General features: G+C 48.3%; 1 protein-coding gene across 2 annotated transcripts in view; it reads right to left on the bottom strand.

Annotated features, from left to right (window-relative positions):
* The window catches only part of LOC139581395 (dedicator of cytokinesis protein 2-like), a 138,695-nt gene that overhangs the window by 7,803 nt on the left and 113,704 nt on the right, over positions 1-17,188 (bottom strand). For both annotated transcript variants that reach the window (XM_071411113.1, XM_071411112.1), the window contains exons 27-35: positions 10,801-10,899; positions 10,520-10,614; positions 6,648-6,726; positions 5,760-5,860; positions 5,581-5,639; positions 5,312-5,460; positions 5,092-5,177; positions 4,259-4,415; positions 1,508-1,548 (exon numbers count right to left, since the gene is read on the bottom strand). In XM_071411113.1, the coding sequence (XP_071267214.1) occupies positions 1,508-1,548; positions 4,259-4,415; positions 5,092-5,177; positions 5,312-5,460; positions 5,581-5,639; positions 5,760-5,860; positions 6,648-6,726; positions 10,520-10,614; positions 10,801-10,899 (866 nt within the window). The remainder of the gene's footprint in view (positions 1-1,507; positions 1,549-4,258; positions 4,416-5,091; positions 5,178-5,311; positions 5,461-5,580; positions 5,640-5,759; positions 5,861-6,647; positions 6,727-10,519; positions 10,615-10,800; positions 10,900-17,188) is intronic.

Consider the following 17,188-nt stretch of genomic DNA (forward strand, 5'->3'; position numbering starts at 1 on the left):
ACGCACACACACACACACACAAACACACACACACACACACACACACACACACACACACACACACACACACACACACACACACACACACACACACACACACACACACACACACACACACACACACACAAATTGACATTGGCATTCACAGCGAGACAGAGGTTAATACACACCACACTCTAATGTTTACCACTGTCCACTAGATGACTCTGTTGCCTAGACGACAACTCAGTGACTAGTCAGTCCATCATGCTGTGATACACGTATCCAATCTTTTGTGATTGTGATGGCATGACCTATACACCAACCATCAACCACAGAGAACTAACAAACGGCTAAACCGACAGCCCATTGGGCACTGTCTGTCTCGGAAGTATATAGATAGTGTATGCCGTCCTGAGGACGTTTTTATAGTGGGGCAAAGCTTTGTGATCCTGTCACACTGATGTGAACACTGCGGAACACACAGCAGAATGCACGGAAGTTTAATGTGCCTTCAGACTGCGTCGCTATGCAGCTACCTCAACCATAGGTCTCTCTTAACCTCCCTCTCTCTTTCTCCTCCTCTTTCTATTTATCTTCCTCTTTCTATTTGTTTCTGCCTCTCTCTCTCTTTGTTATTTCTGAACCCATTTTCTATCACTGTCACTCATTTTCAGCACAACATTGATCCATGTTTTGAATTGTGTCAAATGTGGGACTTGAAGGGTTTTCAACATTCTAGGTTTCCAACAGAGAAAAGCAGAGTATCTTTCACGAGCTAGTCTTTGTTTCTTCCTCCATCTTTTATTCCATTCCTCCTTTTGGATTACGCCTTTCTTTGACTCTTCTTCTGTATCCCTCCATCCCTCCCTTTCTCTCAACCTCTCCCATTCCCTCCCTCCATCCCTCCCTTTCTCTCAACCTCCCCCATTCCCTCCCTCCATCCCTCCCTTTCTCTCAACCTCTCCCATTCCCTCCCTCCATCCCTCCCTTTCTCTCAACCTCTCCCATTCCCTCCCTCCATCCCTCTTTTGGTTCCACACCCCTCCCACTCCCTTCCACCATCCCTCCCTCCCTCCCTTTCTCTCTCTCTCTCTCCCTCTCTCTCTCTCTCTCTCTCTCACACACTCTTTCCCTCTCGCTCCCTCCTTCCCTCTCCATCCCTCCCTCTTCATCCCTCTCTCTCTCCTAAAATGAGTGCACATGTTACGGTTAGTGGAGGACTTGATCCTCTGGATTTGAACATTAATTCAGCAGGATTGAGATAATCCCTTGTCAGATTATATACACACACACACACACACACACACGCACACACACACACACACACACACACACACACACGCAAGGTCACATTCTCGCACTCATTCACAGAGTAATACACTGTTATACACAGCTACCCCAGTCCCACAGCACATATACAGAAACCCTCTATAGACAAACTATATAATGTATTAGATATGGTGTAACTAGTTATGAAACATATTTACAATTGTAATAACAGGTTATTGTTAAATAAAGTGTTCACCTGATGTACATTCCTTCACGGTTGATGTCCTTGTAGAAATTCTGCAATGCAACGGAGAGGAGTGTGAGAAGTGAGAGGAGTGTGACGTTGCCTGTTAGTGTGAATGTGTGTTGGGGGGATATGTGTGTAAGGATAAACTTCAGAGAGGGTTTGTGTGTGTGTGTGTGTGTGTGTGTGTGTGTGTGTGTGTGTGTGTGTGTGTGTGTGTGTGTGTGTGTGTGTGTGTGTGTGTGTGTGTGTGTGTGTGTGTGTGTGTGTGTGTGTGTGTGTGTGTGTGTGTGTGTGTGTGTGTGTGTGTGTGTGTGTGTGTGTGTGCCAGTGCGGCACAAATTCCTGTTTAATGAAGTTTAATGATGTCTTAAGAGAGCAGACGAGTGTGATGACCTAAAGTAACCCTGTCTCATCACCAGCACACACACACACACACACACACACACACACACACACACACACACACACACACACACACACACACACACACACACACACACACACACACACACACACACACACACACACACACCTGCACGCACATCACGGCTCTTCTACGGTGATCACCCAATGAGAAAAACACTCAAGGCAGAACACAAACATGTCAAACCCACGTCATCATCTAGCACACTCCAATAATCTCCAATTCTGACTAGTGTTTGAAGAGCTATTCAAAAGATCTAACATAAACTGATGATGCGTGCAGCTAGCATACACACATTATATATACAAAAGTATGTGGACACCCCTTCAAATTGGTGGATTCGGCTATTTCAGCCACACCCGTTGCTGAGAGGTGTATAAAATTGATACACAGCCATGCAATCTCCATAGACAAACATTTGCAGTAGAATGGCACCGTCTTAGGTTGCCACCATTCCAACAAGTCAGTTCATCAAATTTCTGCCCTGCTAGAGCTGCCCCGGTCAACTGTAAGTGCTGTTATTGTGAAGTGGAAACGTCTAGGAGAAACAGTGGTTCAGCCGTAAAGTGGTAGGCCACACAAGCTCACAAAACAGGACAGCCGAGTGCTGAAGCGCGTAGCACGTAAAAATCCTCTGTCCTCAGTTGCAACACTCACTCCCGAGTTCCAAACTGACCCTGGAAGCAAAGTCAGCGCAATAACTGTTCGTCAGGAGCTTTATGAAATGGGTTTCCATGGCTGCTAAGCCTAAGATCACCATTCGCAATACCAAGCATCAGCTGGAGTGGTGTAAAGCTTGCCGCCATTGGACTCTGGAGCAGTGGAAACGCCTTCTCTGTAGTGAGGAATCACACTTCACTATCTGGCAGTCTGACAGACGAATCTGGGTTTCGGCGGTTGCCAGGAGAACGCCACCTGCCTGAATACATAGTGCCAACTGTAAAGTTTGGTGGAGGAGGAATAATGGTCTGGGGCTGTTTTTCATGGTTTGGGCTAGGCCCCTTAGTTCCAGTGAAGGGAAATCTTAACGCTACAGCATACAATGTCATTCTAGACAATTCTGTGCTTCCAACTTTTGGGGCAACAGTTTGGGGAACCCTTTCCTGTTTCAGCATGACAATGCCCCCGTGCACAAAGCGAGTTCAATACAGAAATGGTTTGTTGAGATTGGTGCAAAAGAACTTGACAAGGCTGCACAGAGCCCTGACCTCAACCCCATTGAACACCTTTGCAATGAATTGGAACGTCGACTGCGAGCCAGGCCTAATCGCCCAAGATCAGTGTCCGACCTCACTAATGCTCTTGTGGCTGAATAGAAGCAAGTCCCTGCAGCAATGTTCCAACATCTAGATGAAAGTCTTCCCAGAAGAGTGGAGGCTGTTATAGCAGCAAAGCGGGGACGAACTCCATATTAATGCCCATGATGTTGGAATGAGATGTTGGACGAGCAGGTGTCCACATTCTTTTGTTCATGTAGTGTTTCTGCGATTAACAGATGTGTTTAGCTTCCCAAACAACATTTAATGAAAGGGAATGACTAATGCTTAGCCATAGCGGTGCTGGATAACCCTGGATAACCCTGGGGTGGCAGGTAGCCTAGTTGTTAGAGCTTTGGGCCAGTAACCGAACGGTTGCTGGATCAAATCCCCAAGCTGACAAGGTAATAATCTGCCGTTCTGCCCCTGAGCAAGGCAGTTAACCCACTGCTCCCCGGGTGCTGAAGACGTGGATGTTGATTAAGGCAGCCTCCCTCACCTTTCTGATTCAGTTGGGTTAAATGTGAAAGGCATTCAGTTGTACAACTGACTAGGTATACCCCCTTTCCTTTGTACAGCTATGTTACTGACAGACAGACGGCCCTGTGTGGCTGCTATAGAGTCCCTGTATAATACAAGGACAGGCCGGTACTGCCTCTGAGAATCCTCTCACCTTGTATTGATCTATTCTAACGGCTTCAGATGCTGTTACTGAATGTTTTAACTTCCTTTTTCATTTATTCATATGTTCAGAATGTATTAGGAGGTGTTATAATTGACTGGATGTTATATAGCGGCTGGTAATGCCATGTTGATGACTATATGGCGGGCACAGTTGACATGGCATGGCATGATCGACAGACTGGTTTCTTGTTGGTGAGAAGGGTGTGATTGTGTGTTGAAAGTGACTCTGGGTGATCTACTTTTGAGGTGGGACCGGCTGATGGCAACACATGAAACATAAAGGTGTCAGTGCTGCAGTTGACGCAACAACATGCAAATAGTTTCAAAACAAGACATGCAGATAAAAGCTACATCATTCTGCCCACTGTGGTTCTTCCTGTAGTGGGTGGGGCTTACCAGGAGATTGACAGTGCAGCTCATGCGGTTGTTGCGGCTGTCGTCGCTCATCACCGTGCGGTAGTCAAGGAGACGCACCAGGAGTCCCTTCACCAAGGTGACGAAGTGCTCAACTTCTGGCCTCAACAAGGGACGCGCCACAGCACACTCCAACAGACTGACACACACACACACACACACACACACACACACACACACACACACACACACACACACACACACACACACACACACACACACACACACACACACACACACACACACACACACACACACACACACACACACACACACACACACACACACACACACACACACACACACACACACACACACACACACACACACACACACACACACACACACACACACACACACACACAGAGACAGACAGACCGACACACACACACAGGCACACACAGACACACACACAGCCACACACACAGACACACACACACACAGACACACACCCACACAGACACACACAGACACACACACAGACAGACACACACAGACACACACACAGACAGACACACACAGACACACAGACACAGGCACACACAGACACACACACAGACACACACAGACAGACACACACAGACACACACACACAGACACACACCCACACAGACACACACACACAGACAGACACACACAGACATAGGCACACACAGACACACACACAGACAGACACACACAGACACACACAGACACACACACATACAGCCACACAGACACACACAGACACAGACACACACAGACACAGACACGTAGGTAAGTGAGTGTGTGGTTGATTGAGTGGATAGATATTGGTATTGATTAAAGACACCCACATGGTTTCCAGTAGTTCCATGTATCTCTCATCTCCTCCTCCTCCCTCCACCTCATGATCCAGCTTCAGAATGATCTCATTCTCAAACTACAGACACACAGAGGGGAGAGAATGGGTAAGCCTCTCGGAAGTTGTCAAAGTGATTCCGTTCACATTGTGTGTGTGCGTGAGTGCTCACGTGTGTGCGCGCGTAAGGGAGTGTGTGTGTGTCACTGTCGAACCTTGTGGAAGTGTGTGGAGACTGTGTGTTCACACTGCATCATGTCGAAGAAGATGGGGATGGTGGCTCGTCTCAGCTCCTCCTCAGGAATCAGAGTCATCTCCAGGATAGGACCCACCATCCCAGGTATAAAACAGATCTTATTCCCACCTACACACACACACAGACGCACGAGAATCAGTCTCGGAGTCGAGAATCAGTCTTGGAGTCACTCACTCACTCACTCACTCACTCACTCACACTCTCTCTCTCTCTCTCTCTCTCTCTCACCCAGTTTGTACCACATGTCCCGTATGGCGAAACCAATGAGTCTCCTCATGTCTCCATACCTGAAGATGAAATCAGCTTTGTTTTAGGACAGGGGCTAATACAACATCCTAACATTGATTATGAAATACTGTGGCTCATTAATATTGTCAGAAAGAAACAAAAGACAAAATGTAAATTACTTTGTTAGGATCTTGTTCTTCTTGGTTGAGGAGAAGTGCTGGAGCTGCAAGGACTCTTGGGTAATGAATGCTACGGCCAAATGGAAGTAATTATTCCACAACTACAGACAAAGAGGGAGGAGGAAACAAAATCGTCAGAACCTATGAGATAAATAATGAATTTATGATAGGGGGAGTGAGAGGGAGAGAGAATGAAAGAGAGTGTGGAGTATTTACTTACATTATTGACACACAGAGAGAGACTGAAACACCTGCATGCGTACAACACACACACACAGACAGACTAGAAGACACACACACACACAGACTAGAAGACACACACACATACAGACTAGAAGACACACACACACACACAGACTAGAAGACACACACACACAGACTAGAAGACATACACACACACACACACACACAGACTAGAAGATACACGCACGCACGCAGGCACACACACACACACACACACACACACACACACACACACACACACACACACACACACACACACACACACACACACACACACACACACACACACACACACACACACACACACACACACTAGAAGACACACACACACACAGACTAGAAGACACACACACACACACAGACTAGAAGACACACACACACACAGACTAGAAGACACACACACACACACAGACTAGAAGATACACACACACACACACACACACACACACACGCGCGCACACACACACACAGACTAGAAGACACACGCGCACACACACACACAGACTAGAACACACACGCACACACACACACAGACTAGAAGACACACGCGCACACATACACAGACTAGAAGACACACGCGCAGACACACAGAGACTAGAAAACACACACACACACACAGACTAGAAGACACACACACACGCTGACCTGCACTTCAAAGTCGTTGTTGTTGAGGAACTTGAGGTTCATGGTATCAGCGTAGGTGTTGATTGCTCTGAGGAACACCCTGACAGAAACACAATACACAGTCTGTCAGATAGATGACACCAGGAGATCAAGGTCTACCTAATATATATCAATGGGGATATTGACGTGACATGATATCAATATGGTATCTATATTCATGCCATCTGATATCTATATCAATGGAAATATTAAACATTAAGAAACATGTTAATAATATCAAAAGTAATACAATATTGACACAGTATCCCTACCACCATATAGCTTCATCTGATAATAAATGATGAGTTGTTATTCGATGAAATCAAATGATTATGTTAAAAGACACTTAAAACCAGATTTTACTCATTAAAAAGTAAAGTTTCAAAAGGTAACTGGCCTTTTCCGATGGCTCTCTTTCAAGTGCTATCTATCTTTCTCATTCTGTAAGAGACCTCACTGCACCCTCCATCCTCTCTAACTTTGCTCTCTAGGAAGCACTATCTGTTTATCTTCCCTTAACCCACTCCTCCTTATCTTCCTCTTCCTATCTCTCGCTTTCTATCTTCTACTATCTCCCTAGTTTCTCTCTCTCTGCACTGTGCTGTCTGACATATCCTTGGCCTGTGGAAATCTCTCTCTCTCCCCCTCTCCCTCTCTTTCTCCCCCACCCCCGTCTACTCTACACTGTAACTCTACACTACAGTTGCTACTCTACAATGTAACTCTGCACTACAGTTGCTACTCTACAATGTAACTCTACACTACAGTTGCTACTCTACACTGTAACTCTACACTACAGTTGCTACTCTACAATGTAACTCTGCACTACAGTTGCTACTCTACAATGTAACTCTGCACTACAGTTGCTACTCTACACTGTAACTCTACACTACAGTTGCTACTCTACACTGTAACTCTACACTACAGTTGGTACTCTACAATGTAACTCTACACTACAGTTGCTACTCTACAATGTAACTCTACACTACAGTTGCTACTCTACAATGTAACTCTGCACTACAGTTGCTACTCTACAATGTAACTCTACACTACAGTTGCTACTCTACAATGTAACTCTGCACTACAGTTGCTACTCTACAATGTAACTCTACACTACAGTTGCTACTCTACACTGTAACTCTACACTACAGTTGCTACTCTACACTGTAACTCTACACTACAGTTGCTACTCTACAATGTAACTCTGCACTACAGTTGCTACTCTACAATGTAACTCTACACTACAGTTGCTACTCTACAATGTAACTCTGCACTACAGTTGCTACTCTACAATGTAACTCTACACTACAGTTGCTACTCTACAATGTAACTCTGCACTACAGTTGCTACTCTACAATGTAACTCTACACTACAGTTGCTACTCTACAATGTAACTCTACACTACAGTTGGTACTCTACACTGTAACTCTACACTACAGTTGCTACTCTACAATGTAACTCTACACTACAGTTGGTACTCTACACTGTAACTCTGCACTACAGTTGCTACTCTACAATGTAACTCTGCACTACAGTTGCTACTCTACAATGTAACTCTACACTACAGTTGCTACTCTACAATGTAACTCTACACTACAGTTGCTACTCTACAATGTAACTCTACACTACAGTTGCTACTCTACAATGTAACTCTACACTACAGTTGCTACTCTACACTGTAACTCTACACTACAGTTGCTACTCTACACTGTGTACAGTCTCTGCTCTGCACCATAACACTGTTACCATCATCAGAGATGAGTCAGCTACATCCAAGTTTCAAGTTTCCTGTCATCCAGTGTGTGTGTGTGTGTGTGTGTGTGTGTGTGTGTGTGTGTGTGTGTGTGTGTGTGTGTGTGTGTGTGTGTGTGTGTGTGTGTGTGTGTGTGTGTGTGTGTGTGTGTGTGTGTGTGTGTGTGTGTGTGTGTGTGTGTGTGTGTGTGTGTGTGTGTGTGTGTGTGTGTGTGTGTGTGTGTGTGTGTGTGTGTGTCACGATCGTCGTTGGAAGCATACTCGGACCAAAGCGCAGCGTGATCTGGGTTCCACATATTTATTGAAGTGAAACTTCGAACAAGACAAAATAAAGAAACAACGAAACGTGATGTCAGTGAAGTGCTCACAGGCAGCTACACAAAAACAAGACCCCACGAAACACAGTGGGGAAATGGCTGCCTAAATATGATCCCCAATCAGAGACAACGATAAACAGCTGCCTCTGATTGGGAACCATACCAGGCCAACATAGAAATAAAACACCTAGATAGGAACACCCCCCTAGTCACACCCCGATCTAACCAAAATAGAGAATAAAAACGTCTCTCTATGGTCAGGGCGTGACAGTACCCCCCCAAAGGTGCGGACTCTGGCCGCAAAACCTGAAACCAACTAGTGAGGGTAGGGGGGGTGACTAGTGTCGGTGGCGGCTCCGGTGCGGGTCTTTGCCCCCGCCCAGACCACGGGTCCAGCCATTGAGCCGGGTAGAACGCCGTGCCCGGACTGGGCCTCGGTGCAGAGGAGGGCCCCGGCCATGGAGCTGGGTTGAACGCCGCACCCGGACTGGGCACCGGCGCCGAGGAAGGCTCCGGCCATGGAGCTGGGTTGGCTGCCGTGCCTGGACTGGGCACCGGCTCAGAGGAAGGTTCCGGCCTTGGAGCGGGACTGGACGCCGTGCCTGGACTGGACATCGGCGCAGAGGAAGGCTCCTGCCATGGAGCGGGACTGGACGCCGTGCCTGGACTGGGCACTGGCGCAGAGGAAGACTCTGGCATTGGAGCTGGACGTTCTGGACCCTGGACCGTCATAGGAGGTTCCGGACCGTGGACCGTCGTAGGAGGTTCCGGACTGTGGACCGTTGCAAGAGGTTCCGGACTGTGGACCGTCGCCGGAAGCTCTGGACTGTGAACTGTTGCCGGAAGCCCTGGACTGTGAACCATCGCTGGAAGCTCTGGACTGGGGACCGTCGCAAGACGCTCTGGACTGGGGACCATCGTCGGAAGCCTGGTGCGTGGAGCCGGCACAGGTGGCACCGGACTGGTGACACGCACTTCAGGGCAAGTGCGAGGAGGAGACACAGGACGTAGCGGACTGGGAAGGCGCACTGGAGACTTGGTGCGTAGAGCTGGCACAGATGGTGCCGGGCTGAGAAGGTGCTCCTTGCTCCTTGCCAAAACCTCTCTCCGGTATCTCTCATTACATTCCTCTATCGACTCCCACACAGGCTCTGGCCCTCTCCACTGCTCAACTGCTAGCTCCGGTGCCCGTTTGGGCTGTCTTTTGGGCTTTCTCTGTGGCCGCGAACCCCAGCGTCGTCGCTGTCCTCCCTTCTCTCCTTGCGTCTGTTTCCACGGAAGGCTTTCGTCGTGTCCTGACATGATTTCCTCCCAAGTCCAGGATGTCCTGTCCTCCTTTATCTCCTCCCAAGCCCAGGATACCTTCTCCTCCCGGGCACGCTGCTTGGTCCTGTTGTGGTGGGATCTTCTGTCACGATCGTCGTTGGAAGCATACTCGGACCAAAGCGCAGCGTGATCTGGGTTCCACATATTTATTGAAGTGAAACTTTGAATAAGACAAAATAAAGAAACAACGAAACGTGATGTCAGTGAAGTGCTCACAGGCAGCTACACAAAAACAAGACCCCACAAAACACAGTGGGGAAATGGCTGCCTAAATATGATCCCCAATCAGAGACAACGATAAACAGCTGCCTCTGATTGGGAACCATACCAGGCCAACATAGAAACAAAACACCTAGATAGGAACACCCCCCCTAGTCACACTCCGACCTAACCAACATAGAGAATAAAAACGTCTCTCTATGGTCAGGGCGTGACAGTGTCTGTGTATGTGTGCAGTACCTGTTCTGCACCATGATCATAGCCATCCAGTCAGAGGGATAGACGTGCTTCCCAATCAGATCCTTAAACAGTAGGAACGTCTCCATCAGAAAGTCCTGCAACACATAGAGCCTATGAGTGTGTGTGTGTGTGTGTGTGTGTGTGTGTGTGTGTGTGTGTGTGTGTGTGTGTGTGTGTGTGTGTGTGTGTGTGTGTGTGTGTGTGTGTGTGTGTGTGTGTGTGTGTGTGTGTGTGTGTGTGTGTGTGTGTGTGTGTGTGTGTGTGTGTGTGTGACGGCTCACCACTAGGTCGGTGGTGCCTGAGAAGGTCTCTAGGTAGCTGGAGTAGTGGCTGTCATCCATCTGACTCAGAATGGCCGTCATACAGGCCACCACCCTGGACTGAGAGAGAGAAACAGAGAGAGAGAGAGAGAGAGAGAGAGAGAGAGAGAGAATGTGGTCAGTGTACAACAGGGGAAGAAGCACTTTCAACTCTCTTGTTAGAAATATTCCTCACCAAGAGATTCATTATTAGCAGGAATTACAATATTGATTCAAAATGAAGGGGGTGATAGAAGGGAGTGATAGACGAGAGAGGTGGAGGAAGGGAGTGATATATGAGAAGGGGAGGAAGGGAGTGATATCTGAGAAGGGGAGGAAGGGTGTGATATATGAGAAGGGGAGGAAGGGAGTGATATATGAGAAGGGGAGGAAGGGAGTGATATATGAGACGGGGAGGAAGGGAGTGATATATGAGAAGGGGAGGAAGGGGGTGATAGAGGAGAGAGGGGGAGGAAGGGAGTGATAGATGAGAGCGGGAGGAAGGGAGTGATATATGAGAAGGGGAGGAAGGGAGTGATAGATGAGGAAGGGAGTGATATAAGAGACGGGGAGGAAGGGAGTGATATATGAGAAGGGGAAGAAGGGAGTGATAGAGGAGAGAGGGAGGAAGGGAGTGATATATGAGAGTGGGAGGAAGGGAGTGATATATGAGAAGGGGAGGAAGGGAGTGATAGAGGAGAGAGGGGGAGGAAGGGAGTGATAGATGAGAGTGGGAGGAAGGGAGTGATATATGAGAGTGGGAGGAAGGGAGTGATATATGAGAAGGGGAGGAAGGGAGTGATAGAGGAGAGAGGGGGAGGAAGGGAGTGATAGATGAGAGTGGGAGGAAGGGAGTGATATATGAGAAGGGGAGGAAGGGAGTGATAGAGGAGAGAGGGGGAGGAAGGGAGTGATAGATGAGAAGGGGGGAGGAAGGGAGTGATAGATGAGAGGGGGAGGAAGGGAGTGATAGATGAGAGGGGGAGGAAGGGAGAGATAGATGAGAAGGGGGGAGGAAGGGAGTGATAGATGAGAGGGGGAGGAAGGGAGTGATAGATGAGAGGGGGAGGAAGGGAGAGATAGATGAGAAGGGGGGAGGAAGGGAGTGATAGATGAGAGGGGGAGGAAGGGAGTGATAGATGAGAGGGGGAGGAAGGGAGTGATAGATGAGAGGGGGAGGAAGGAAGAGATAGATGAGAGGGGGAGGAAGGGAGAGATAGATGAGAGGGGGGGAGGAAAGGAGTGATAGATGAGAGGTGGAGGAAGGGAGTGATAGATGAGAGGGGGAGGAAGGGAGAGATAGATGAGAGGGGGAGGAAGGGAGAGATAGATGAGAGGGGGGGAGGAAGGGAGTGATAGATGAGAGGGGGAGGAAGGGAGTGATAGATGAGAGGGGGAGGAAGCGAGTGATAGATGAGAGGGGGAGGAAGGGAGTGATAGATGAGAGGGGGAGGAAGGGAGAGATAGATGAGAGGGGGAGGAAGGGAGAGATAGATGAGAGGGGGGGGGAAAGGAGTGATAGATGAGAGGGGGAGGAAGGGAGTGATAGATGAGAGGGGGAGGAAGGGAGTGATAGATGAGAGGGGAGGAAGGGAGAGATAGATGAGAGGGGGAGGAAGGAAGAGATAGATGAGAGGGGGAGGAAGGGAGAGATAGATGAGCGGGGGAGGAAGGGAGTGATAGATGAGAGGGGGGGGGAAGGGAGATATAGATGAGAGGGGGAGGAAGGGAGAGACAGATGAGAGGGGGAGGAAGGGAGAGATAGATGAGAGGGGGAGGAAGGGAGTGATAGATGAGAGGGGGAGGAAGCGAGTGATAGATGAGAGGGGGAGGAAGGGAGTGATAGATGAGAGGGGGAGGAAGGGAGAGATAGATGAGAGGGGGAGGAAGGGAGAGATAGATGAGAGGGGGGGGAAAGGAGTGATAGATGAGAGGGGGAGGAAGGGAGTGATAGATGAGAGGGGGAGGAAGGGAGTGATAGATGAGAGGGGAGGAAGGGAGAGATAGATGAGAGGGGGAGGAAGGAAGAGATAGATGAGAGGGGGAGGAAGGGAGAGATAGATGAGCGGGGGAGGAAGGGAGTGATAGATGAGAGGGGGAGGAAGGGAGATATAGATGAGAGGGGGAGGAAGGGAGAGACAGATGAGAGGGGGAGGAAGGGAGAGATAGATGAGAGGGGGAGGAAGAGAGTGATAGATGAGAGGGGGAGGAAGGGAGAGATAGATGAGAGGGGGAGGTAGAGAGTGATAGGAAGTGACAGACGAGAGGGGGAGGAAGGGACTGATAGATGATGGATGGATATCTGCAGATGGAGAGATGACCATCATCAGTCATGGGTCTGTTGGAGTTCTTAGCTGATAAAAATGGGAATGTGTGCTATTGTCATTTCACTCCCCGAGACTTGTGCTCTGTTTGTTGCATCTGATATCACTAGAGTCAGGTGAGCCTGACACACACACACACACACACACACACACACACACACACACACACACACACACACACACACACACACACACACACACACACACACACACACACACACACACACACACACACACACACACACACACACACATATATTCCTTCACCCTGAAAGAGGAGTATCCTGGAGGGCTACGTTTTAGCAATCACCACAGGAACCTTGTTTATGTGTGTGTGTGTCTGTGTGCTTTGTGCTTGCGTTTCTGACACATACACACAAACACACACACACAGCCTAATCATCGTGACACACCAACAAATGTAGGCATGCAGACTCACACATTCAGTCTCTCTGTGTAATGGTGTTAACATAAAGCTGGAATTTGGAAGTGGTGTGAGTAGTGTGCTGCGTATCCCTGTATCTCTCCTGGTAGAACATGTCACCAGACACCCTGTCATGATCCAACCTTTTTCATCTCTCCTCCTCCTTTCTTCCATCCCTCCCCACCCCTCCTCTCCTCCTCTTCTCCTCCTCCCTCCCTCCATCCCTCCCCACCCCTCCTCTCCTCCTCTTCTCCTCCTCCCTCCCTCCCTCCCTCCATCCCTCCCCACCCCTCCTCTCCTCCCCTCCCTCCCTCCCTCCCTCCATCCCTCCTCTCCTCCTCCTCATCTCCTCCTCCCTCCCTCCCTCCCTCCCTCCCTCCTCCCTCCTCCCTCCCTCCCTCCCTCCTCCCCCCCATCCCTCCCTCCCTCCTCCCTCCCTCCCTCCTCCCTCCCTCCCTCCCTCCCTCCTCCCTCCCTCCCTCCTCACCTCCCCTCTCCTCTGTCGTATTGGGTTGTGAGCTCTTTGTGTTTATTGTGACACTGCTGCCAACTGACTGCCTGATGTAACGAGCACACACACACGTGCTCGCACACACACACACAAAGGCACACAGACACACACAGATAAACAAAAGCAAAGCAGCCAAACACAGATAAACACAAGAACACACAAACACAGAACTGCAAACAACCAATCAAATCCTCCCTAAGAGTCCATTTCAAACACTCAGATAACACAGATCAACTTCTAGAGTGTAATGTAATGAAACCATCCCTCTCTATCTCTCTTTCTCTGTCTCCCTCTCTCTATCTCCCTCACTCTCATCCCTCCATCATTCTCACTGTGGTATTTCAACCAGTAGATATGGGAGTTTATCAAAATTGGGTTTGTTTTCAAATTCTTTGTGGATCTGTGTAATCTGAGGGAAATATGTGTCTGTAATATGGTCATACATTTGGCAGGAGGTTAGGAAGTGCAGCTCAGTTTCCATCTCATTTTGTGGGCAGTGTGGACTGTATCTCTCTCTCTCACCATCTCTCTCGCTCTACTACCACCATTACCACTAGTATAATTCATACCTCTAATATCTCTACTGCTACCATTACCACTAGTAGTTTACCTACCTCTAATATCTCTACTACTACCATTATCACTAGTAGTTTAACTACCTCTAATATCTCTACTACTACCATTACCACTAGTAAAATGTATACCTCTAATATCTCTACTGCTACCATTACCACTAGTAAAATGTATACCTCTAATATCTCTACTGCTACCATTACCACTAGTATAATTTATACCTCTAATATCTCTACTGCTACCATTACCACTAGTAGTTTACCTACCTCTAATATCTCTACTACTACCATTACCACTAGTAGTTTACCTACCTCTAATATCTCTACTACTACCATTACCACTAGTAGTTTAAGTACCTCTAATATCTCTACTACTACCATTACCACTAGTAGTGTAACTACCTCTAATATCTCTACTACTACCTACTAAAACGAACTTAGAAATAAATAGCTGTCATCATCCCCATTGCATCAGTTCTACAACTACCATCATAATTCCTACTACTACTACTGTTACCAGGACCCCTACTACCCGTAATAATCATGACAATAATAATAATCATGATTACTATGCAGATGTTATACTCCATTACCCCTCAGGCTATGGCAGGCAAATACATATTTGGCTACGAGAGGAGACATTGCTCCTTTGTCCATTAATATTTTTTGTTTATTTATCTGAGTTTAATAAGATAACATTTTGAATCAATTTTGTAATTTCTGCTAATAATGTATCTCTTGGTGAGGAATATTTCTAACAAGAGAGTTGAAAGTGCATTTCTGTCTCTACTTCCCCTGTTGTACACCACATTCTCTCTCTCCCTCTCCCCCTCCCTCCCTCCCTCCCTCCCTCCCTCCCTCCCTCCCTCCCTCCCTCCAAGTGAGGCAGTGGGTCACTAATAGGATTATCAACAGGATAAACTACACACACACATACACATACAAACACACACTATGAACACACAGACACACACATACTGAGGCAACTAGCGAATTCACTACAGATTGGTGGTCCACCCTATACTAGAGTCCTGTATCAGGTCGGATACACACATGGTTGACCCGCAAAAAAATCAGCTGCCGGGTGGAATGAAAACATTCTTTCAACCCATGGGTCGGCTCATTTCTGGGTATTGTCAAATAATTTCTGGGTATTGTCTCAGCCTGTGCTGAATGTTATTGTTCCCATGTCCGTTGGTGTTGTGAGTACCTATGCGTAGTCTCAGCCTGTGCTGAGTGTTATTGTTCCCATGTCCGTTGGCGGTGTGAGTACCTATGCGTAGTCTCAGCCTGTGCTGAGTGTTATTGTTCCCATGTCCGTTGGTGTTGTGAGTACCTATGCGTAGTCTCAGCCTGTGCTGCGTGTTATTGTTCCCATGTCCGTTGGCGGTGTGAGTACCTATGCGTAGTCTCAGCCTGTGCTGCGTGTTATTGTTCCCATGTCCGTTGGTGGTGTGAGTACCTATGCGTAGTCTCAGCCTGTGCTGCGTGTTATTGTTCCCATGTCCGTTGGGGGTGTGAGTACCTATGCGTAGTCTCAGCCTGTGCAGCGTGTTATTGTTCCCATGTCCCTTGACGGTGTGAGTACCTATGCGTAGTCTCAGCCTGTGCCGCGTGTTATTGTTCCCATGTCCGTTGGGGGTGTGAGTACCTATGCGTAGTCTCAGCCTGTGCCGCGTGTTATTGTTCCCATGTCCGTTGGCGGTGTGAGTACCTATGCGTAGTCTCAGCCTGTGCCGCGTGTTATTGTTCCCATGTCCGTTGGCGGTGTGAGTACCTATGCGTAGTCTCAGCTTGTGCTGCGTATTATTGTTCCCATGTCCGTTGGCGGTGTGAGTACCTATGCGTAGTCTCAGCCTGTGCTGCGTGTTATTGTTCCCATGTCCGTTGGTGGTGTGAGTACCTATGCGTAGTCTCAGCCTGTGCTGCGTGTTATTGTTCCCATGTCCGTTGGTGGTGTGAGTACCTATGCGTAGTCTCAGCCTGTGCTGCGTGTTATTGTTCCCTTGTCCGTTGGTGGTGTGAGTACCTATGCGTAGTCTCAGCTTGTGCTGCGTGTTATTGTTCCCATGTCCGTTGGCGGTGTGAGTACCTATGCGTAGTCTCAGCCTGTGCTGCGTGTTATTGTTCCCATGTCCGTTTGCGGTGTGAGTACCTATGCGTAGTCTCAGCCTGTGCTGCGTGTTATTGTTCCCTTGTCCGTTGGTGGTGTGAGCACCTACGCGTAGTCTCAGCCTGTGCTGCGTGTTATTGTTCCCTTGTCCGTTGGTGGTGTGAGTACCTACGCGTAGTCTCAGCTTGTGCTGCGTGTTATTGTTCCCTTGTCCGTTGGTGGTGTGAGTACCTACGCGTAGTCTCAGCTTGTGCTGCGTGTTATTGTTCCCATGTCCGTTGGTGGTGTGAGTACCTACGCGTAGTCTCAGCCTGTGCTGCGTGTTTTGTGCATTGTGTATTACGGGTCTCGTCCCGTGTCGTTCTACGACGTTACCCTCGCTCTTTTGTTTGGGTACATCCCGGTGTTTTGTATAAGTGTTTGTTT

Source organism: Salvelinus alpinus, chromosome 7 (genome assembly GCF_045679555.1).
Source record: "Salvelinus alpinus chromosome 7, SLU_Salpinus.1, whole genome shotgun sequence".
Lineage (NCBI taxonomy): Eukaryota > Metazoa > Chordata > Actinopteri > Salmoniformes > Salmonidae > Salvelinus > Salvelinus alpinus.